This window comes from Coturnix japonica, chromosome 16 (assembly GCF_054131305.1).
Source record: "Coturnix japonica strain WE chromosome 16, WE-NBRP24, whole genome shotgun sequence".
Taxonomy (NCBI): domain Eukaryota; kingdom Metazoa; phylum Chordata; class Aves; order Galliformes; family Phasianidae; genus Coturnix; species Coturnix japonica.
In genome coordinates, this window is record NC_140678.1 from 3,018,290 (window position 1) to 3,040,139 (window position 21,850).

The window sequence follows — 21,850 nt, forward strand, 5'->3', positions numbered from 1 at the left end:
CGGGAGAGCGGAGCGGCGTTGGGTGCGGGGTGTTGATGGGGATGTCGCTGAGCTCATCCGGTTGGTGACAATGGCCCACGCACACTCACGGTGAGACACAGCCCGGTGCTGAGCGGTTCAGGCCGGGATTCCGTGCGTGAAATGATTCCTGGAGACAGCGTGGTTACACGGCCCGTGTCCTGCGGGCTGACCTGCACACAGAGAGGGCAGGCACTGAACCCCAACAGCCACCCAACAACTGCAGTCATCACCCAACCACAGACACCACCCAACCCCAACAACCACCCAACCTTTATAACCATCCAACCTGAACAACCACCCAACTGTAGTCATCACCCAACCCCAACCACCACCCAACCTTAACAACCACCCAACCTTATTAACCACCCAACCCCAGCCACTACCCAACCCCAACAAGCACCCAACCTTAACAACCACCCAACCCCAACAAGCACCCAACTTTCATAACCATTCAACCCCAACAACAACCACCCAACCTTAACAACAACCCAGCCCCAACAACCACCCAACCTTAATAACCTTTCAACCCCAACAACAACCCAAGCCCAACAACCACCCAAACTTAACAACCACCCAACCCCAACAACTCAACCCCAACAACAACCCAACCTTAACAACAACCCAACCCCAACAAGCACCCAACCTTCATAACCAACCCCAACAACCACCCAACCTTCATAACTGTTCAACCCCAATAACAACCACCCAATCGCAAACAAAAACCCAACCATAACAACAACCCAACTCCAACCATCGCCCAGCCATCCCGGACCAGGCTTTGAGGTGAAGCCCGCACTGTGTAGGTTCAACATCACACTGCAGAGGATGCCATTTTGTTGTCATACCTGACACCCTCATTGCCTTTCCATGTTCAGGCCGCATAGGCTGTGTAATTTCTCAAGCCATTGAGCATCTGGAGGCAGTGGATGGGTGAGAGGGCATTCCATTGCCAGTGGAAATCCGGAAATTACTCATCCTGCTGGCTCTGCCAACAAACATGGGTAAATCCCTTTGATTTCCCATGCCTCAGCATCCACATCTGTATAAGGGAAGGGGGAATAAATGCGCTTGGAAAGCCATGAAAACACCCTTTCAAGTCAGCCTGATGAAAACTTCATGTTCCGCAGCCCTCTGCTTCAAGGAGAGGAATCCATTTCAGAGGCAACGCCGTGTATTTTTCCTATTGAAACCTTCTAAATCTGCTGGAGCATTAAAAATATTTGGCATTTCCACAACGCGTTTCATTCCCGGCTCCAAATGCCTTTTACAGACATTCATTAATTAAGCCCCATAAAACCTTTGGGAGAAAGGGAAGCAGGACTTATTAATCTGCTCTTTGTGTGGCTGCGGTGCCCTCTGCCCTGTGCTGTGTTTTGGGATCTCTGCTCCTGCCGCCCCCAGCCCTCATCCTGCAGCACCAGCTCCATTCCATCCTGCAGCACCAGCTCCATTCCATCCTGCAGCACCAGCTCCATCCCATCCTGCTTCCCCCAGTGCTGCTTTACCTTGGCATCACCCCCCTTCTTCTTTACAAGGTTTACCCTTCACACTTCCACAAGTTCATTTTATAGGTTCTTATAGATATTGTGCTTTTGTTTTAGGGTCTGGATCTATCACATCCCCTCTGCCACCCGGCCCGGAGCGTCGCATCTCAGCTCCCCATCAGGAAAAGCTCTGCATGCTGTAAATGCCTTTCACATGTTCCCCAGATCCCAGTTAAACAGAACCCCTAAAGTCCCCCTCAAAGCATGAAAAATGCATTTATACAAAGCTGGAAGGAAGATATATTCCGTAATGGCTCTGCTGACCAGGCGTGCTGACTTGTGTCATGCAGAGAGGGAACTTTGGGGGGGTATTTTGTGCTGTTTCAAACCGCCGATGGGACTTCATCTCTCTCAGCAGATCCAGGAACTTCCTCGTTAGCGTTATTGTTTGATTTTATGGGCCATTTGATATTCCTTTTTATTCCTGTTGCTTATTTGCTGAGTGCACTCAGCCCCGTCCCCGCGGAGCCTGACTTATATCTAAGGTGATTTTTATGAGCAGTGTTAGTGCAGCAGCTCTGCTGTAATACATTGATCCTGCACACACAGCCTGACAGTGCAGCCCTGCTCTCCTACTGTGGAGGGCTGTGATCCCCCCATAAAAGCTCAAATCTGACTTCCAGGTTAAGAAACAAAGAGATCAGCCCCAAACCGTGCACATCCCTCCTTTTCCTGATGCTCCCTGTAAGACATTGGGATGTTTGAGCCCCATTCTCACCTCCATCCCCCCCCCAAAGCCCAAGGCCCAGCTCTGTGCCCATTCTGCACACCCAAGCTCCTGCCTGTCACAGCCACAAGTCCCACATCTGTGCTTCACATGCCCCCCACACTTGTCCCACTAACACTCAGTGGTGGCTCTGCACGCTGCTGTCACTCCACACCATTCCTTGTGGCTGGAGGCGGCCGCCAGCTGGAGCTTTTTTTTGCCCGAATCCTGCTAGATTCTCCCCAACACAACGCAGCCTCTCGCCTCCCTTCGTGCTGTCAGCACAGAGGAGCCATTGGGTGACCTCCCTTTCATGCTGCCTCCGCACAGCGCCAGCACCAGCGCTGCTCCATCTCCTGCTGGCACAGCTGATGCTGGTGGCATTTCTGATGCTGGTGGATGCCCCCTCTCCATCCCTGCTTGGCTGCTCCCCACTAATCCCCGTGTAATCCCAGCAAGCACATGAGCTGGGGAAGCACGTGGGCTGGGGTACGCCTGCACGTGCCAGGGCTGTCCCTTCCCCTTCCTTCCATTTCACCCCATTAGGATGCCCTGCTTGTTTCTCCACACCTCCATATTCCAGCACAGAGATGCTCCAGGTCCCTTTTAGGAGGCTGTGAGCATGGCACAGCCCCTCCTCCCCACTCACAAAGCTTCCATAGGGCACAGAGCAGCCCCTATTGCTGACCACAGAGCAGCCGCTATTGCCCACCATAAGCAGCCCCTATTGCCCATCACCGAGCAGCCCCTATTGCCCACCATAAGCAGCCCCTATTGCCCATCACCGAGCAGCCCCTATTGCCCACCATAGAGCAGCCCCTATTGCCCATCACAGAGCAGCCCCTATTGCCCACCATAAGCAGCCCCTATTGCCCATCACAGAGCTGGAGCAATGGTGCATCACAGCATCCTGCTGCAATGGAGACCCCCGGCTTCTTGGCCAGAGGAATGCACAGCCATCTCATCCCATACAGATACCATCTGTGTGCCCATAGGTGCAGGCATCGCTGTGCCCCCCTTGGCATTGCAGAAGAGCAAGCAGGAGCAGCAGGCACGAGCACAAAGCCAGCAGCAGCTCCATACGCGGGGTTTGCTTTGCGGGACGGCTGTACAACACTCGGGATCCTTCCCCTCCCAGCATCGTTGTCCGCCCCCAGCTCCGTCCGACGGAGCCGGGATGCATCGAAGCGGCCCCGCACGGTTCACACGTGTCGTCCCCCCGGTGAGCAGCGGGTCGGCTCCGGCGGCAGGTGCTGCGGGAAGCGGTTCCCATCCGTGCAGCCAAACCGCAGCCATTCGGCCTCGCTCCCCCGGACCAGTTTGGCTTCTCTCCTCACCTGGCAAAAGAACACACGGCAGCGAGAATAAACACGGAGGGAAGAGAAAGCCCCTCGCGGCCCAACGCGCTCGGTCTGTGTTCCAAGAAGTAATGAAGCCCAGGGAGTGGAAAATACTTGTCACTTGGCGGCGGACGGAGGCTCGCAGCGCGTTGCCGGCTGCGGATGGGGCGCACCGCGCCGATCCCCGCCGCCCGGACACGGGGAAGGATTTGGCTCCGTCGTTGTTCCCCCTCTCCCCCCCGAACTGTCCCTCGAGCTGGGCTGGAATGTGCGTGGTAGGGACAGAACCAATCCCATTAGCACCAGAGGATTGTTTTTCGTTCGGTTTTCCTGTTGCTGAATCACCCGAGGCTCCGCTCCTCCCGGGTGGGGTGTGGGGAGGAGGATGGGGAGCGGATCCCCCCCCACCATTAGCCCCGTCCGACCCATCCTCATCCTCATCCTCACTCCTTCTGATGAAGGTTTACTCCCCCACGGCCCCGGGATGATGAAGCTGCTCGGACAGCAGCAGAGTGTGGCCGTGCGCTCAGCACAGCGCGGTGAGGACGCAGCCCTGCCCCGCATGAGAACGAGCTCGGGCCCCTTTCCATCATCTTCAAAACACGCGCTCTGAGAAAGGCCCAAAACCGCCGTTTCCTCCTCATTGTGTTCCCTTATCAAAGCCCTTCATTCCTCCGCCGTGAGACACGGACAAGCCGTGAGTGGCTGCTCTGTGCCCGGCTGGGAAGGAGCGGGGGGAGCAGCGGGTGCAGCCCCGACCATCAGTGCTACGGATTGAACTGTGATGGACATAGGGGGGCGCACAGGGGGGGCTTCTGGGGCCCTTCCCCACCCCCCATCCCAGCCCAGGGGAGGGGGATCCGTGTGTGAATGCACTGCAGTGTGTGAGCGGCAGTGGAGCGGGGCCAGCTCCGGGCAGCTGAGACTTCAGGAGGGCAGGGGGGGGTTTGGGGGGGGTCTCTTGGGAGGGTGAAGAGGCAGCAGCAGCGGCAGCCGGACCCAGCGGGGCTGCGCACAGCGGCACCGAGCGGCGCCGGCACCGAGCGGCGACACGGCACCGACCGGGAGATGATTCGAGGTCCAGCGTGGGGGGCTGGGGGGCAGCTCGCCGCCTCCCCCCGGCTCTTTGGACACCGTGGGGCCGCTGCTGGCTCCAGCGCAGCTGACAGTCCCCACCTACCGGCCTGCGCTTCCCTCCCGAGCGTGGCTGAGTTGGAGCCGTAGGGAGGACGTGGCCCTTTGCAGCCCCCGATGCCCACCGTGGGGTCACACCACCCCCCCATGGCATCGCTCCGTGCACACGGGGCCACACACCGCGATTTTTTGCTTTCCCCGTGAAAAAACTTCCAAAGAGGGAAAGAGGAAGAAAAAGGCGTCGGGTGGAACCGAGCCCGGCTGCCTGCGGGGGGGTGGAACCAGCGGATTTCATGCGTCTCTCCTCATTGCAGCGGGGTCCCTCCTCACCTGCTCCTTCCTGGGCACGGCTCCCTGCGCCCCGAGCCAGCGCTGAGGAATCCGATCCAGCCTGAAGGCGAGGAGTCTGTTTGCAGCCCCAGGAGGGACCGGCAGAGCCCGCAGCGCGCAGGGTCTGCCAGCTGTCCGTCCTACCTCCCCCCTGCGCTGGGGGCACTCGGGCAATAAGGGGTTAATGGGTAATGAGGGATTGGGGGGCTGGGAACCCACCAAGGGATCCCAGAGGGTTTTGATCCCTCCTGCTCCATCGTTGGGTGCCGGCATCCTCACCAACACCCCGAGCTCCATGTGGGTGCTGCAAATGGGGCTCTGTGGGTGCACACTGCAGCCCTCGAGCTGCATTGACTTACAGCCATCGGTGCTGCTTCTTGCACGGAGTCAGGACCAACCCCACACCTCCAAGGCTCAGACCCACACACAGAAACCACCAGGTCAACCCTGGTACAAACCTTTTATTTCTCCTGCTCTGTTTGCAGTGTGGGGCCGGGTTCACTCCCTGCACCCATCTCAGTGTGTGTGGGGGGGGGGAACTGCCCAGAGGGGTTTGTACCCCCAGGACTCTGCAAATGAGGGGGGCTGGGACAACATGGACTGCACCAACACTGAGCTGAGCTGCCAGAAAGCAACACCAAGTGCACCCCAATTATGGACACGAGACCCCCACCCACAGCACCCCCCCCCCCAACCTGGATATGTTGCACTGTGATATGGAGCAGCACTAAATTGGTGGGGCTGGGGGACACCCCCAGGGATGCCCCCTCACCCCACGACGACACACATCGCTGCCCCCTGACATGGGGCAAGTGTAGGGACTGATGGGGGAGGGGGCACAGGCAATAAGTTACTCTGCACACACATGTTAGGGGGAGGTGGGGGGTTGGGGTGCCACCACTGGGTGCCTGGGCCTGCATGGCAGTGCAAATCAAACACAGAACAATGCACAAAGTGATGGAGATGGGGAGATGGAGATGGCCCCGTGTGCCCCCAGCACTGCTATGGGGAGAGTATGGGGGGGGGGGCTTCACAATGGGGCCCCCTGGACACCGGCCCTTGTCCCTTATGGGGACACAAAGTCGGTGCCACCTGGTCCTGCTCCGTGGAATGATGTGGAGATGTTGGAGATGGGTCATCCCAGGAACAAGAGGATGGGAAATGCTGCTGTCACCTCCCAGAGCCCCGCAATGGTGTCATGGAGAGGGGAGAGCACAGAACCACCCCATACTGCCCCGCAGCCCCCGCCAGGGCCCGGCCGGGTGCTCACATGGGCACGGGGGCGGCGGATCCGCTGCTTTCTGCACTTTGGCTGCCAACACCAAATCCATTGGCCACGTTCCGGCTCCCGCGAGGACATCGGCGGAAGGGAGTTCCCAGGGCTGAGGCCGGCGCCGTGGGGGCTCAGCCCAGGATGGGGGTCGGGCTGTGCTGAGCCAAAGCCCCCCCCGGATGCTGTCTCTGTCCCGCTGGAGCTGTGCCCATAGAGGGGCCCAGGGCTGTGCCCCCCCTCCATGCTGGCAGTGGTTGCTGGGCTGTGGGCAGTGGGAGTGCAGCAGTGCTGGCAGTGGGGGAAAGCTGCAGGATGCAGCCGATGGAGACAGGGGGATGAGGCCAGAGTGGGGGCCGGGGGCACCAACATGGGGACAATGGCAGTGAAGTGGTGGAAGGTGATGGGAAGAGGTGGAGAACTACAGGATGGTCTTGTCCAGGTCCACCTTGAGTGGCAGCGGCCCCACATCCTCACCATGTGTGGGGCACAGAGTGACGGCGATGACGGGTGGCAGTGGGAAGGCGCTGGGGCCACGCGGGTCCTCCAGGCATTCCCTGTCCCCATTGATGCTCAGAGGCTGAAAGACAACACAGGGCACCTTGTGACCCCGGGCCTCACTGCCCCCAACCTGGGGACACGCCATGCAGAGCCACTGTTTAACACCCACCAATGCAGCACCCACAGCATAACAGGAGGGCAAGGGGTGGTGGGGACCCCCCAGTCTGTGCCCATACCTGAGTCCTGATGTGCTGCTCGGGGGCGGTCACCAGGCTGGCACAGCTCAGCCACAGCATCACCACGATGGAGAGGAAGAGGCAGGCAGCCAGGATCCAGCGGGGGAGCCCTGAGCGCCTGTAACACCCCCAAACCCCAGAGAAATGGGGCCGTGTTATGGCAGTGCACTGGGTATGGGGAGGGGGTCCCAGCAGCCCCCAGCACCTACTTGGCCATGCAGCCCAGGAAGTCGTGCTCTGGTTGTGGTGCATCCGCAGGTTTGGTTTTGCCCCATGGATCCTTCCCGGGGGGGGGAATCTCTTCCTTCTGCTGGGGGCCTGGAAGCAAGAGAGGCAGTGCTGAGGGTGGGCATCACTGTGCAAAGGGTAGGACGCAGGATGTGTGATGCACAGCACATGATACAAGGTGCATAGTGCCATGTCCCCCTGGCAGACCGCTCCCTGCAGGGGAGGATGGTGCACAAAAGCCCCTGCAGCTCCTTGCATTGGGTGCCATGGGTTTGGAAGCAGATCAAAGCCACACTGTGCCCCACTGTGGTGGGATCCTGTGCTGCCAGGGGGGCTCCTGCCCCAACAGCAGCAGAGCTGCTCCCTCACCTGTGTGTGGTTGGGGGGAGTGGGCATCAGCCCCTGGTCCCGGCCATTCAGGTTGGGTCATCTGAGCTTCGGGCAGTGGGAAATCCATGTGGGGCTGTGACTGAAGGAGAAGCAGTCAGTGTGACGGTCCCAACTCATTCAACCCCCAGCAGGAAGGACGTGGGACCCCCACCTGGAACACCACCACCTTCCCATCATCCGCCTGCAGGTAGAAGGTCCACGTGGAGGAGATGAAGCTGTGAGCGGAGCTGACGATGTCGGTGCAGAAAGAAGAGACCAAATCCAGCACCGAGAACGACGGCGCCTTCACCTCCGAGCTCTGCAAAGCAATAGGGGACACAGCATCATCCCATCACCCCATTAAACATCACCATGCAGGGACACGGATGGGCTGAGCCCGGCTCTCCTCCACAGCCCCATCCCACACCCTACAGCCACCAAAGGGTCCCTTTAGGACCGGCTCCCACCCACAGCCCCATCCCACGTCCCCCCCCCCGCTCCCCGCTGCCCCCCAGCTCGTTGCTCCCGCAGCAGCTCATGTCGTTCCCGTTGGCAGCGTCCCCATATCCCGGATTTTTGGCCGTTGTGGCAGTTTGTTATTTTTAACGCATCCCCGCCGGCGTTTTGCCGACCTCCCCTCGAGCGGTCAGAGAGACTGAACGGGAAAGAAATAGGTCAGATGCTGCCTCCCATTATTGTGCTAAATCCGCTCGGCCCGACCGCCTGGGAACCGGAGAGCAGCGCTGGGGGGTGATGCTGCGTCCGACCTCAGGATCTGCCCCATAGAAATGGGATGCAATGGGGGGTTTTTGGGGCCCTCTGCTTCGGCCCCGCTCCCTACAGCACCGCCTGGCTGTGCGTATGGTGCCAGCAGCCCCCACCTCGGGCCAAAGGCTCGTTTAATTACAGCTACATTAATTAAACATGGGAGGAATAGCGTCGCTAATTGCTGGGAAGGATCAAAACCAGGGGAATCCAATGCCAGCATTTAACCCACACCTCCCACCCGGGGAATCCACAGCGGGGCCGGGGGGCACCGGGGGAGGCACAGGGGGGTCACCACCCCAACCCTCCTCACCTGCTCCCTCCTCTGCACATGGGGCAGCTGCTCACGGCACCCGGTCCTGCAGCCCCACTGCTCCTCCTCTCCAACGTAGGCCTCGGTGCAGGCTGCAGGATGAGGATGCAGGGTGAGGATGAAGGGGGGGGGGGCAGATCCCAGTGCCCCCCACCCTTAAGTTCTATCCCGGAGCTGCTCCCCATAGGGGACAGCGGTGCCACCCCCACCTCCCCGCCTGCACCCATGGGGTGTATGGGATGCAGTATGGGAGGGGTCGGGGTGGGGACGGCCCCGTGTGGGGTCGGGGGGATGGGGGCGCTCACCTGCCTCGCATTCAGCCCTGGTGGTGTTCAGCCCCGCACTCGCATCCACGAAGTGACAGATGGAAAACAGCCGGCAGCCGCGGTGACAGGCGCTGAGCACGGCGTCCTATGGGCAGAGGGCACGTAGTACCCCCAAAGTACTGTCACCAGCCCCACTGCACCCATAGAGCTGTCAGAGCAATGGGGTCTGCGAGGATGCAGCATCCCTGTGTTACTGTTGGGCATCCCACATCTCTGTATGGGGCTCTGGGAGGGCTGGGGGGGGGGGTGTTGTGTATGGTGGGGGCTGCACGTGTTGGCTGGGTGCATGGGATCTGTATGCATGGGGGGAGGTTGCCATGCATAGGAGGGCTGTGCATGCATGTGAGGGTTTATGTGCATGGGGCTGTGCACGCATTAGGGGGGTGTGCACAGGGGCTGCATGCTGGGGGGGGGTTGGAAAACACTGAGAGGCTGCGAATGCAACACTCCGTGTGTACCTGGGCTGGGGGGGATGCACCGTGAGGAGGGGCCTATGGGTGCCGGGGGGGGTCCGTAACACATACAGTGGGCCCAAATGGGCACAGCCCCCCCCCCCGTCCGGGCAGTGGGGTCTGTTCAGGCTGTTCTACCCGCGGTGGTGTCACATCTGTGGCCACATTCAGCCCCATCGCCGAGGTCGCACCCCCTGCTTCCCCCCCCCCGCCACACCACCACCTTCAGCCTCAGCACGGCCCCGTTATCCCGGCCCCGATCCGGGGCTCTGAGCTCTCACTTCATCCCCCATCCCCCCCCACCGCGGCCCCCACCGCCCTCGGGGGATGGGAGGCTCCGTGACGGGGATGCAGAAGGGGATCCCAAAGCGGAGTGAGACCCCCGGGGGCAGCCAGGCCTGGGGATGGGCACAGAGCCGCGGACACCCCCATCCCTGGTGGGGGCTGCCGGGGGGGCTCAATGGGGAGACCCCAACCCCCAGCGGACCCTCCCCCCCCCCCCGTAGCTGCAGGCCCCGACTGCTTGCGGGTGGCGTTGCCCGGTGCTGCCGGTCCCCCCCCCCCGCGGCGTTCCCGGTTCCCGGTGCATCCCCTGGTGCCATGGATGCTCCCCCCCCTGCTCCCCATCGATGCCCTCAGCGCTCCTTCCCGGTGCTCCGAACACCTCCGTTACCCCTCCCCGGTTCTCCCGGTCCCCCCCCACCCGGTGCTCCGGATCCTCCCCCTCCTCCATCCCCTCGCCCCCCCTGCCCACTCACCGCCGCCCGGGGCTGCACTCTGCGGCCGCACTGCCGCTGACAGGGGCCGGTGTCCCCGAGCTGAGCCGAGAACGGATCCCCCCCGGCGGCGGCGGTGACGGTGGCGGCGGTGAGAGCGAGGCCGACAGCGAACAGAGCGGGGGGGCGCGGGGCCGCCATGGCGGGGACGGAACGGAACGGAGCGGAACGGAGATGCCACCGCCGCCGTTCGGCCCCGCCGTGACGCGCCGTGCGCCGGGCGGGGGCGGCGGGGAGAGTCGTGGGGGGAACCGCAGTGATGCAGCTCCACCGGTACCGGAACCCCCGGAGAGGGTGATTGGCACAGGGAGGATGAGGGGGCGGCAGGAGGGCACGGGCAGGAAGGGGTTAATGGGTAACGGGCGGGGGGAGGGGGGGGCAGAAAGCGCTGAGGGGATCCGGGGGTCTCGGGGACAAGGAGGTGTGGGGGGACTGAGGGATGAAGGGACACGGGGGTGAGTGGGGATGGGGGCTGCAAAGGGGAGCGGGAGGTGTGGGGGGGCACTGGGGGTCCTGGTGGGGACGTGGGGAGATGAAAGGGGTCTGTAGGATGTGGGGGGACACAGGGGGTCGCAAAGCAATGTTGGGAATCTCAGGGTGTGGGGGGATACTGGGGGTGTGGGAGCTCTGGGGCCACGGGGGAGACTCGGACAGATGCAGGGAGACCCGGGGATGTGGGGGGGCATGAGGGGGCTGCAGAGGGGCAGGGGGCCTCAAGCTGGGGGCACGCAGGCTCTGCTGGCCATCCCAGCCCCCCCCCCCTTAGGCAGCACCGCGCACATCTCTGCTCCCCTCGGATTTCTCCCCCCCCGGCGCAGCTCATTGCCCGGCCCCAGATTTACGGCTTTTATTTTGCGGGGCTTAGCGGACATCAAAGCGTGGGCTCGGCCTCGCGCTCCCAGCCCTGCCCGTCTCCCTTATTGATGGCAGCACCCCAAAGCCGGAGGGGGGGAGGGAGGAGGAGGGCGGGGGGCTCCGCCACCCCCGGCCCTAATGGGGAACTCATGGCCGGAGCGCAGCTGGGGGGCTCCATTGGGCCCCGCTGCTCGTCCTGCCGGTGCGCCTCGTTAGGAGGGGTGGGAGGAACGTGCTCTGGAGGGGCTCGGGTTGGCTGAGCTCCCCCAGCCCCCTCCCAACCCCCCGCCCCCCCCCCCTCAGCCCTGCTGCCTCGTGTCCGGCGCCTCTGACAAATGGCAAAGTAAATGGGACAGATTGGGGACTGCTGCCGTAAATCACAGCGCGGAGCTGCAGGTGGGTCCGCATCGGCTGTGGGGCAGAAATGGGGCTGCTATGAGCCGGGGGGGTGTGGGGCACAGAACCTGATGGACTGAGCACTGTGCCAGCACCGGGACAATGGGGTACGGGGGGTAATGGGGACACTGGGGGGCAAAACTGGGGGCAATGGGAGTAATGAGAGCACGGGGGGCAGTGGAAGCACTGAGGTTACTGGGAGCATTGAGGGGGCACTGGGAGCACTGGGAGCATTGGGAGCACTGCCAGAGCCGCTCCCCACACCGACCTGCCCCCCTCCTTCACTCCCAGCCCCTCCAGTGCTGTTCTCATAGTAAGAAGGAGCCCCTCCTGGGCACCAACACCGCGCTTGGCAAATATTGACTGCCGGTGACACCCCCCCCGCCTTCATTCCCCCCTCCTTTGGCACACTTCAGAGCCTCTCAACGCCTATTGCATTTATCACAGTGACCCACATTCCACTCTGCAGCACTCTGTGCCCAATTGGGAGCTGCAACGTCCCCTGGTGCCCCCACAGCCCCCCCCAAACCCCATTCACCATTATGGCTTTTTCCCATCAGCATTGGTGCTGTGCAGACAGGGGGGGGCTGTGGGGTGGGGGTGGCACCGAAAGGGTTAAAAGCAGTTATAAATGACCCGACGGATGGACGTGGAAATGCTACAGAGAGGAATAGAAAGAAAACTCGGCCCGCTGGATTCTTGGCATTTCCAGCCTCTTTATTTGTCCCACTGGTCACTTTAGAAGGATGCAGGAGGTCTGACAGCTCCGCTGCGCCCATCCCTGGGCTGTGCAATAAAGGGGGGGGTCTGTGTTGTGCAGCCTGACCCCCCTGCAACCAGATGTGCCCAGGTCTGAGGAGTGCTGTGATATGCTGGGAGTTCTAATGGGGTTCATGTGGGGTGATAATGGGGAGGTGACACCACAGAGCGACAATAAAGGGGTGACAAAGGGGGAGGGGGGAGTGGCAGCACCTCGGGTCCATCTGGGGGTACTTGTATCTGCCCGGCCCCACTCGGTGCCGTGGGCAGAGCGTCGCACACTCAGCGCTGCAAAGGTCAACGCCAAAGGGCAGCAGCTCCACACTGAGCCCCGCTGACTCAGACGGCGCTGCTGCGGTCACCGCCGTGCCCCGGCCCCGTCCCCACACCGGGTATCCCCGCCCCATCTCTACCCCGACCCCATCCCTCTCCCCGCCCCTCCATCACCATCCCCAGCGGTGACCCCCGATGGGGTCCCCTCCTCAACACCGCCGGCCCCACCGCGACACCCCGTTCCCCCCCCTCAGCCTTTCACCCACAGGGACCCCACGCAGCCCCGCTCCGGCTGTGTCCACCCCCCCAACCCCCCCCCGTCCCGGTGCTGGCAGGCGCAGAGCTGGGGCGGCACTTTCCCATGCTGGGTGTCTCCCTCAGGCTGACATTTTTGGGAAATTTCAACAAAAACACGTCGGGAGGTTCCAACAAAACGGGCCGATGGGAAAAAAAAGGCAAAAAAAAAGGCCAGAAAAAAAGGCAAAAAGGCCAAAAAAAAAAGGCAAAAAGGCACCGTTCGGTCGCTTCGCTTTTCCTTCTTCCCCCCCCCCCCCCTCCTCGATCTGTGCCTCCCCCTCGGATGGGCTCCAGCAGCGCTGTAAAGCTGCTTCCATTCCCCACGGCTGTCACCTCTGTCCCTGTGGGTCACCCCCCAGTCCCTGCGTGGCGTCACCCCACACAGCTCTATGAGCGGCACAGTCACATTATTGGGGGGGGGACGAGCCCAACCCTCACTGTCACCCCCAGGTGTCCCCTGCTGCCCCTCGGGGCTGTGACACAGCAGCAGCCCCCGGCTCAGCCCCCCCCCCAGGTCCGGGTTCCGTCCCCATCCCACCATCAGCGTTATGGCCATGGGGTCCCCCCCACATCCCCTCCTTTGGGGGAAGGGTTGGGGACTGTTGGGGTGCGATAAGGCCCGTGTGTCCATCAGTATGAGGGGGGATGGGCAGCTCTCTGGGCACCCCCTGTGCACCATCCCACGCTGTTCTGCCGCAGGGACACACGGATGGTTGACGGTACCACCGGGAGCTGCTGGCCCGGGGCTCGGTGCCATCGGATCCGACGGGGACACGAGCAGTGTCACCTGCAGCCTCACGGCCGCCCAACGCTGAGTGAGTCCTCGTTGTCCCCGGGGACACGATGAGCACCGACCCGACGGCACCGCGGAGCCCCTCGGGGTATTTTCTCCCCTTTACTGGAGGGGAAGAGCCGAGTTTATCGCGGAGGAAAAAGACGGAGCTGAAGGGGAAAATAATCCACAAAACAAAAACCAAACCCACAAAACAGCCCCGAGGGCTTCACCGCAATAAGAGCGGGGATGAGGAGGGGGGGGAGCGGCCCCGGGGGCGCGGGAGTGTCCGGGCGGCAGCGCTGAGTCACGGCGGGACGGGATGGAACGGGACGGGATGGAACGGGACGGAACGGCTTCCCCTCATCTACCGGGCGGAGTGTGGGGGGGGAGCACCGGGCACAGCGCAGCGCATCCCGCGGCGGAGGAGCGGAGGAGGCGACGGGCACAGCGGGCACAGAACCGGCACCGGAGCGGCCCCCGAGGACCGGTGTCTTTCTGCCCCCCGGGGGCGGTCCCGGGCCGGGCGGGGCGGGGCGAGGGCGGCATTTAGGGCTTTGGCAGAGCGGGGGCTGCTCAGACTTGTTCGCGACTTCCCCGGACGTGCCGGTGTGCTCCGCCGCCGCGGGCACCGACGGGCACCGACCCCACCCCCATATCCCCCCCCACTATGCTGGCCATGCCGGCCCTTCTATCGCTGCTGTTGCTGTGCCTGCGGCTGCTCCGCGCTGAGCCGCCAGCGTGTGAGTATCGCCCGGGGGGGCTGGGGGGGGCCGTGCCAGAGCGGGCGCCGTCGGGGCTGGGGTTGGGTTTGGGTTTGGGGCGGCCGCCGCGCGGGGACCCCCGGCTCTGTGCCGCCGCTCTCCTCCTCTCTCCCCTTTCTCCTCTTCCCCTTCCTTCATTCATTCCGGTCCTTGTGTGCCCCCCCCCTTTCCTCCCCCCCCCCATCCGCCTTTCCGGGATGCGTCCCCTCGGGGCTGCGCTTCCCTCCCCCGGGGCGACGGGAACCCCCCGCCCCATTCCCTCCCCGGGACGGTGTGTGACGGAAACCCCTGACAGCGCCCGACCCCTTCCCTGTGCCCCGCAGAGAACAATGGGAGCCCCCCCGCCTGTTCCCCCACCCCGGGGAGCAATGTCCTCCACCCACTGCCCCCCGGGAGCCATAAGCCCCCTCCTCTCCCCATAGCGGACCCCCTCCGGGTCGCCGTCTCCTGCGGAGCAGCGCAGCTCCGCTCCCCCACCCCGGACAATGGACCCCCCCCCTCCGTCTGGAGAACAATAGCGAACCCCACACGGCGATCCACGACCCCCCCGGCCCGCAGGGCTGACCTCCCCCAAACCCCCCGGAGAACAATAGGCGCCCCTTCCCCCCCCCATGGAGAACAATGAGCCCCCCCCTCCCGTCCCGGAGAACAATGAATCCCCCCTTCTCCCCCATCAGAACAATAGGGAGCGCCCACCCCTGCGGAGAACAACGGATCGCCCTCAAAAAAGGGGAGCGGGTCCCTGGATGGGGTTGTTTGCTGGGGATGGGGGGGTTGGGGACAGACGTGGAGGTGCGCATCTGGGGTGGGCTCTGCGCTGGGGGTCCCGCTGCGGTGCCTTTGGGGTCCCGCGGGGCTGCGAGCGCGGAGCGGCCCCATTCCCGTTCCCCACCGTTCGGATCCTCGGAGCGATGTTCGCCCAGCGCGTCCCGGCCCGGGCTGGCTTTGAGTTGGCACCGCGGTCCCCATCCCACCCCACGTCCATCGGTTCGTTGCGGGTCATTCACGGGAAGTATCACGGAGCGTTGATCGGGGCAGGGCTGCGAAAGCGGCCGCGGCGGGGAAACAAAACGCGGTGGGAGCGAGAAGGGAAAACGCTTCTCCGGGATCCCGAGGAGCCCGTAACGCCGTGGGGTGGCACAGCGCTCCAGAGCTCAGCCCCACCGCCTCACCCCCCCACCCAGAGGCCGCAGGGACCCCCCAGGTCCCGTCCCTCCGCTCGGTGCCCCCGCTGTCCCCACCTCCTTTGTCCCACGGTCGGCAGTTCCGTCCCGCGGCCCCGACGTGCGGCAGCGCTGGAACGGGCGCAGCCAAATCTCCTTTTAGAGAGCGAAGTTCCGCGCTGGAATGCCGAGAGCCGAGGGACGGGCACCAGAACCGCCATCGGCGGAGGAAAGGGCGAGAGGGGGGGAGCGCAGCGGGACGCGGCCCCGTCTCTTCACACCCATTTCGCTTTATTTTTATTCAGCGCCGCCCAAATCTCCCTTTGTTCTTCGGAGCGATCGTTGCTTTCGGTCTCCGAGAGCCCCAATAAACGTGTCGGGGCTCTCGGACCCCGAGCCCGGTGGGGTTTCCCTTTTTCTCTCTCAGCCCTTCAAAAAGCCACGATGTAAAACCGAAAGGCGATCCGGCCCTTCGGAAGAGGAGCGCAAACGTTCCCGACACCTTGAAATGTGCTTTTACTTTATGGCTTTACTTAACACCTGAGCAGCATTGAGTTTTTTACAATAGGAAGGCAATAAAACCCCATGCAGGTATTCTCGCTGCTCGTTCCACCTCCCCCCCCCCCAACCCCCGGCCCGCTCCGCTCCCATCTGAAAACTTCACACTTTTCCCTTTTATAACACGTGTGGCTGCGAAAGAAAAAGGAATGACTGCGAAAAGGAGAAAGCCGAAGGGAACGCAGCCCCGTCAGCGCTGTGCTTTGTGCTGCACATCGGATGGGGGCTGCCCATAGAGGGGGGGTGGATGGGGGGGGAACTAAGGGGTGATGGGGGCTGCAGCCCACCCGGGTGTGGGGGTTGTTAGGAGCCCCCCCCCCCATCCCCCCAGCACTGAGCGGCTGCTGAAAGCCGATCAGGGCCGGGAGGTCGGAGGGGAGCGGAGGTCGAGGCGCTTTCCGGGAGGTAATTAGCGATATTAGCCCGGCACGCGCGGCCCCGCAGCGCCTCGGCAATGAGTGCTGGGGGATGGCAGCCCCGTGTCGTTTTCCCCCTGCGGAACGTGCGAACAGCCCGCTGTGCTTTGAAGCCTTTCGATGCGCGGTTTGTTCCCCTCCCGAAGCAGTAAAGTGAGGGCAATGGGCGCTGGGCAGGGGGGGATGGGTTGGGAAGAGGGGGGTTCCCCCATAACCCCGCAGCGCAGTGTTACAGCACATGGTTTGCATTAGGGTGCTCAGCGGTGCGGTGCACACCGCGGTGGGACGCCGGTGAGCAACAGAAAGCCAAAAAAAAAACCCCATTGTGCTTTGAAACGGGGGGAAAAAGGCAGAGCTCAGCCCCCAACCGGGCACGGAGCGATGCGCACCGGCCCCACAACGGCACCGCAGCTTCCCCGAGCCCGCGGGGGTCGCCCGTTGTGCGGTGCCGCGCCGCGCATCGCTCCCCCTTCCCGTTGTCTCCGGCCGCAGACCCGGCGGTGATCTCCCCCCAGGACCCCACGCTGCTCATCGGTTCCTCCCTGACCGTCACCTGCACCGTCAGCTCCGACCTCCGCCTGCGAGCGCAGGACCTGTACTGGACTCTGAACGGCCGCCGTCTGCCCGCATCCTCCTACACCGCCCTCGGCCCCACCACGCTCAGCGTGGCCCTCACCCGACTCAACGGCTCCCGGCAGCAGTCGGGGGACAACCTGGTGTGCCACAGCCGCGACGGTGGCATCCTGGCCGGCTCCTGCCTCTATGTTGGATGTACGTCGGGGCTGCTCCATCGTGCTGCCGTCTCCCCTCGTCGCAGCTCAGTCGCCCCAAGGCTGCCCGAGGAGGTTTTGGCACTTGGTGTTGAAATTACAGTTGTCCGAATCAATAATCGTTAAGATGTTTATCTCGGGGCTATTTTAAGGATGATTTTACGTTCTAAGAATACGAGAGGCTTAACTGGGAACGGGAGAGCTTATTTGTATTTATTTCTTTTCTTTCGGTTGCTGTTCCCAAACGCAAACAGCTCCGTTGCTCAGCACAGCCTGCAGTCCCCATGGCTGTCCCCATTCGGCATTGGCTTGGCTTGCAGACACGTTGTCCCTTTGGCTGCTGCTCACGGAGCCCCTTCACGTCCCTTTGTCCTTTCATCCTCTTCCAGTGCCCCCAGAGAAACCAGTCAACATCTCCTGCTGGTCCAAGAACATGAAGGACCTCACCTGCACGTGGGCCCCGGGGACGGAGGGGGAGACCTTCCTGCACACCAACTACACGCTCAAGTACAAGCTCCGGTAGGCGCCATCGGGTGGATTCCTGCCCTTCCTCCCAGTGTGAACAGTGGGATTTCGAGGGTTTATAGGGGGGTGTGGGGATGGTAACCCAACACCGCTGCTGACGGCGTTAAGTGGTGGATAAATGAGGCGTGGGCCCAGCGTGGTGCTTTCCTTGGGCAGGTGTGTGGGTCCCGCTGGGCTCACAGCCCTGGGGCTGTGCTTGATGCAGGTGGTACGGCCGTGACAACACGTGCCAGGAATACCACACAGCCGGGCCCTACTCCTGCCACATCCCCAAGGACCTGGCCCTCTTCACGCCCTATGAGATCTGGGTGGAGGCCTCCAACAGGCTGGGGGTGGCTGTGTCTGATGTCGTCATGTTGGACATCCTCGATGTGGGTGAGTGTTGGGTTCCACGGCTCTGGCCTGAACCCACGGAGGATGGTTGGGGTTGGGTTGAACCCATTGGGAACTGCTGTCCTTGTGCCCACAGTCACCACCGACCCTCCATCCGACGTGCACGTCAGCCGCGTGGGTGACCTGGAGGATCAGCTCAGTGTGCGCTGGAGCTCCCCGCCGGCGCTGAAGGATTTCCTCTTCCAAGCCAAGTACCAGATCCAATACCGCGTGGAGGACAGCTCGGAGTGGAAGGTTGGGGGGCACCAATGGGGCAGCATTGCCCAGCTGTGGGTTGGTGCCATGGTTCTGAGCCATACCCTTGTTCTATAGGTGGTGGATGACGTGGGTAACCAGACCTCGTGCCGCCTGGCCGGTCTGCGCCCCGGCACCGTCTACTTCGTCCAGGTGCGTTGCAACCCCTTTGGCATCTACGGCTCCAAGAAGGCTGGAATCTGGAGCGACTGGAGCAACCCCACGGCCGCCTCCACGCCACGCAGCGGTGAGCGCCGCCACCTGAGCCCCCTCCCCATCTGCTCCCCCCCTTTCCTGTGCACGCACTGAGGCTGCTCCCGCTGTGTGCCCAGCACCTGGATTTCTTGCAAAGGAGCCAATTCCCCGCTCTGATTTCCCAGCGGGGAGGCAGAGAGCCACGCGTTTCCCCACCCAGGTCCTCCCTGCACTCCTCACATTGGGGATGGGCTGCCAGCACAGCCCTGAGCCCCCACCCCCTCCCTGTCCCCACAGAGCGCACGGCGGGGGGCTGCGACCCCAAGGGAGGCGAGCAGAACACGACACTGCGGCGGGAGCTGAAGCAGTTCTTTGGGTGGGTGAAGAAGCACTCGTATGGCTGCTCCAACCTCAGCATCAAGCTGTACGACCAGTGGCGCGTGTGGCTGCAGAAATCCCACAAAACACGCAACCAGGTAGGTAAGGAGCCTTTCACACTTCTTTCTCCCCACTGTGGGGCTGTGGACTCCCCCCGTCCCCAAAGCATCCCCCTCTCTGAGGGTGGCCTCGAAGCAGGGCTCTGCTCTCTCTGCAGGTTCTACCCGGCGATAAGTTGTAGCCCCCGCAGGGCTGAGCGCCGGCAGCACCGCGCTGGGTGCCCAAAGCCCCCCCGGGGCCGCCCGCCCCGTCCCTGCCACCACAGTGCACTGAGGGGGGGCTCAGTAGTGGCTGGAGCTCGGCGCAGCCCTGCAAGACGCTGCAGGGGGGTTTTGCTTGGGGGGGAGGCTGGGGCCGGCCTTGGCAGCCCCCTGGGGGCGGTGGCAGTGCCATGGGCCCCTCAGGAGCACGGCCCCCGTGGCAGCGAAGGGACCCCTCAGCCTCACCTGGAGCCTTTGTTCCTTAACCATGACCTGGAGCAGCAACTGGGGTGAAGGGGGAGTGGGGGATCCCCGTGGCCCCCAAACCCAAGGGGTGCAGCCCCCCCATCCCAAGTCAGGATGCAGTTTGGGTGTTTTGGAGGGGCCATGGGTGCCATGGGGCCGCGTGTGAGCGCATGGGGGTTCTGTCCCCAGAGAGCTGCGTGGGGCTGGTTTGAGGCTGCTGGGGTTTGCCCAGTGCCTGCTCCAATTTTGATTCAAACCAGCCTTATTTTGGTTACATTTCAGTCAATTAGGAACAGATTTAAGCTTAATGCCAATAAACCTCGTTAAACCCCATCGGGGCCTGCGTCAGTGGAGCAGCAGCAGTGCGTGGGGACGGGGATGCAGCGGGCAGCCAAGCTCTGGGATGGGGCCACATCCATGTCACCACGTCCCTGGGCTCCTCGGGGGACTGATCTGAGGACACAAACATGGGTGGCGATGGGGGGGGGAGGGTGAAAACCCTTTAGACCACACAGCTCAGGGGATGTTTTTATTGGGGGTGACCACAAAGGGTGCGTGTTGGGTGCTGTCCCCATCCCCAGAACCAGAACGGGGTGGTTGTGGGGCAGTGATGGCAGTGTCTGTCCCAATGGGGGCTCAGAGAAAAGGCTCCCCTGGTTCTGTGCTCAGCAGAGAGCAGTGGGTATAAGTCCAGCCCTGTGTGCACCCACCCACCTGCCAAGGGATGCTCAGCATGAGGGGGGCTCCACCCCTAAGTAATGGGGCCGTGGTTGGGGGGCAGGTGCCCACCTCACTGGGGGTGGGAGTGGGGCAGGGGGCCCCGCAGCGCTCTGCTGTACGGCCCCCTTAGCTGTTCCCACGGGGACGCCCATCACTCGGCTTCTTCCGAATCGTACTTGAGGTCTTGGAGAATTTCACTGATTGCCTCGATGGTTTTAATTAGCCTACAAGAGCGGATGGAAACTATAAATAAAGCCCATATGGAGCGTATTATCCGGGCTGCCTCACGCTCCCCGCGCTGTTTATGAAACACTCAGCCCGGGGAGGCTGATGGGAGCGCGGCCGCGCGGCATCGCCAAACAATCCGGAGGGCTCCAAACAAGAGATCTTTTGAAGGCACCATCTGGGCCCCCTCCGGCCCTGCTGGAGGGAAGGGAGGATGGGGAGGGAGGCTCTCAACCCTAATAGGAAGGAACCAGGGGGTGCCCACCGACCTGTGCTTGAGCTCCCGCACCTCCTGCTGATGGCTGTCCACACTGGGCTCATCCTGCGCCCGCTGCCGGGCCAGCTGGAGCTGTGCTGTCTGCAGGGGGATGCACGGGGGTTGAGTCCATCCCATTCAGGTGGCAGCAGGACCCCTCCCCACCTCCCCCCCCCCCATGCCCGGCACTCACCAGCTGCAGCTTCTCCTGCTCCCGCTCCTGGAGTCGGGTGAGATGCTGGGCCAGGTCGGGGCGGCCGAGCTCACCCCGCAGGCGGCCTCGGAGCTGCAGCACCTCGCGGGAGATGCCGCTAAAAGCCGCCGTGATCTCATGCACCAACTGCCGGTACCGGGGGAAATCGTAGTGCGGGGCGCTGCTCAGATACGCGCGGTGACCTCTGGGGGGAGAAAGGCAGAAAGCAGCAAAACAAACGTAACTAAGAGGCGCTCCCTGCTGGGGTGATGCTTTAGGGGAGGTTTCCCGTTGTCCTCGTTCGGTACGGGTGGATAAAGGAGGGATGGGGTCCGGTCCCGGTACTCACTCCTCGAACAGCCGGTACGTCTCCACGCGCTCCCCCTGCAGAGCGTAGAAGCGCTGGAGCAGCGCCCGTAGAGCCTCGTCGGTCTGCATGGACACAGCCGGCCGTGGGGCACCGGCACGACACCGCTACCGCTCCCACCCCGCACCGCTCCCACCCCGCACCACGATCCGCGTGCTCGGTTCTACCGGCCCGCAGCAACCCACGGAGCGCCCGAGCTCCGTTATACCGCCATTAGAGCCCCCAGCCACGCGTGCACGGCCCGGTTACGGTACGTTGCGACCCCCCCCAAGCCCCGTGAAACCGGACGGTTGGCAGCACCCCCCGCCCCGCTCACCATGGCCGGGGCCGCTCCCGGTGCGGAGCGCGCAGGTCCGGTGGGGGCGGAGCACGGAGCAACGAGACACCGTCGCCACCTGCAGGAACCGACGGGCAGCGCCACGACCCACCTCCCCAATACAGCACCGGGACCCCCACCCACCCCAAGAGCCTTCAATCCCACCCTGAACACCGCGACCCCCCCCCCCAGCACACAGCGCTGCAGC

At 63.0% G+C, this 21,850-nt stretch overlaps 4 protein-coding genes across 7 annotated transcripts; 2 read left to right on the forward strand and 2 right to left on the reverse strand.

The window, feature by feature from the left end:
* Positions 1–5,521: 5,521 nt before the first annotated feature.
* Positions 5,522–10,614, reverse strand: TMEM59L (transmembrane protein 59 like). The gene is made up of 8 exons (XM_015886118.3): positions 10,294–10,614; positions 9,063–9,168; positions 8,758–8,849; positions 7,852–7,998; positions 7,680–7,779; positions 7,292–7,400; positions 7,083–7,200; positions 5,522–6,925 (listed from the first exon to the last, which is right to left on the reverse strand). Exons 1-8 carry the CDS (start codon positions 10,450–10,452, stop codon positions 6,767–6,769), a joined length of 990 nt encoding a protein of 329 aa, XP_015741604.2. The 5' UTR covers positions 10,453–10,614; the 3' UTR covers positions 5,522–6,766.
* LOC146758164 (uncharacterized) lies at positions 9,049–11,678 on the forward strand. The gene is made up of 3 exons (XM_085517954.1): positions 9,049–9,144; positions 10,042–10,605; positions 11,470–11,678. Exons 1-3 carry the CDS (start codon positions 9,049–9,051, stop codon positions 11,632–11,634), a joined length of 825 nt encoding a protein of 274 aa, XP_085374080.1. The 3' UTR covers positions 11,635–11,678.
* A 2,563-nt stretch (positions 11,679–14,241) lies between these two features.
* CRLF1 (cytokine receptor like factor 1) lies at positions 14,242–19,898 on the forward strand. 4 transcript variants are annotated; one of them, XM_085517826.1, is made up of 8 exons: positions 14,242–14,406; positions 17,057–17,409; positions 17,724–17,853; positions 18,065–18,234; positions 18,329–18,486; positions 18,565–18,733; positions 18,979–19,157; positions 19,277–19,898. In XM_085517826.1, the coding sequence occupies exons 2-8, from the start codon at positions 17,334–17,336 to the stop codon at positions 19,298–19,300; spliced, it is 906 nt and encodes a 301-aa protein (XP_085373952.1). In that variant the 5' UTR covers positions 14,242–14,406; positions 17,057–17,333; the 3' UTR covers positions 19,301–19,898. The 4 variants fall into 4 exon arrangements, with proteins under 4 accessions (XP_085373952.1, XP_085373951.1, XP_015742193.1 ...); XM_085517825.1 differs by having other exon boundaries at positions 17,057–17,335; positions 18,979–19,161; XM_015886707.2 differs by having other exon boundaries at positions 17,057–17,335.
* A 183-nt stretch (positions 19,899–20,081) lies between these two features.
* REX1BD (required for excision 1-B domain containing) lies at positions 20,082–21,671 on the reverse strand. The gene is made up of 5 exons (XM_015886709.2): positions 21,643–21,671; positions 21,309–21,391; positions 20,960–21,164; positions 20,780–20,868; positions 20,082–20,509 (listed from the first exon to the last, which is right to left on the reverse strand). The coding sequence occupies exons 1-5, from the start codon at positions 21,643–21,645 to the stop codon at positions 20,437–20,439; spliced, it is 453 nt and encodes a 150-aa protein (XP_015742195.1). The 5' UTR covers positions 21,646–21,671; the 3' UTR covers positions 20,082–20,436.
* Between the last annotated feature and the right edge of the window lie 179 nt (positions 21,672–21,850).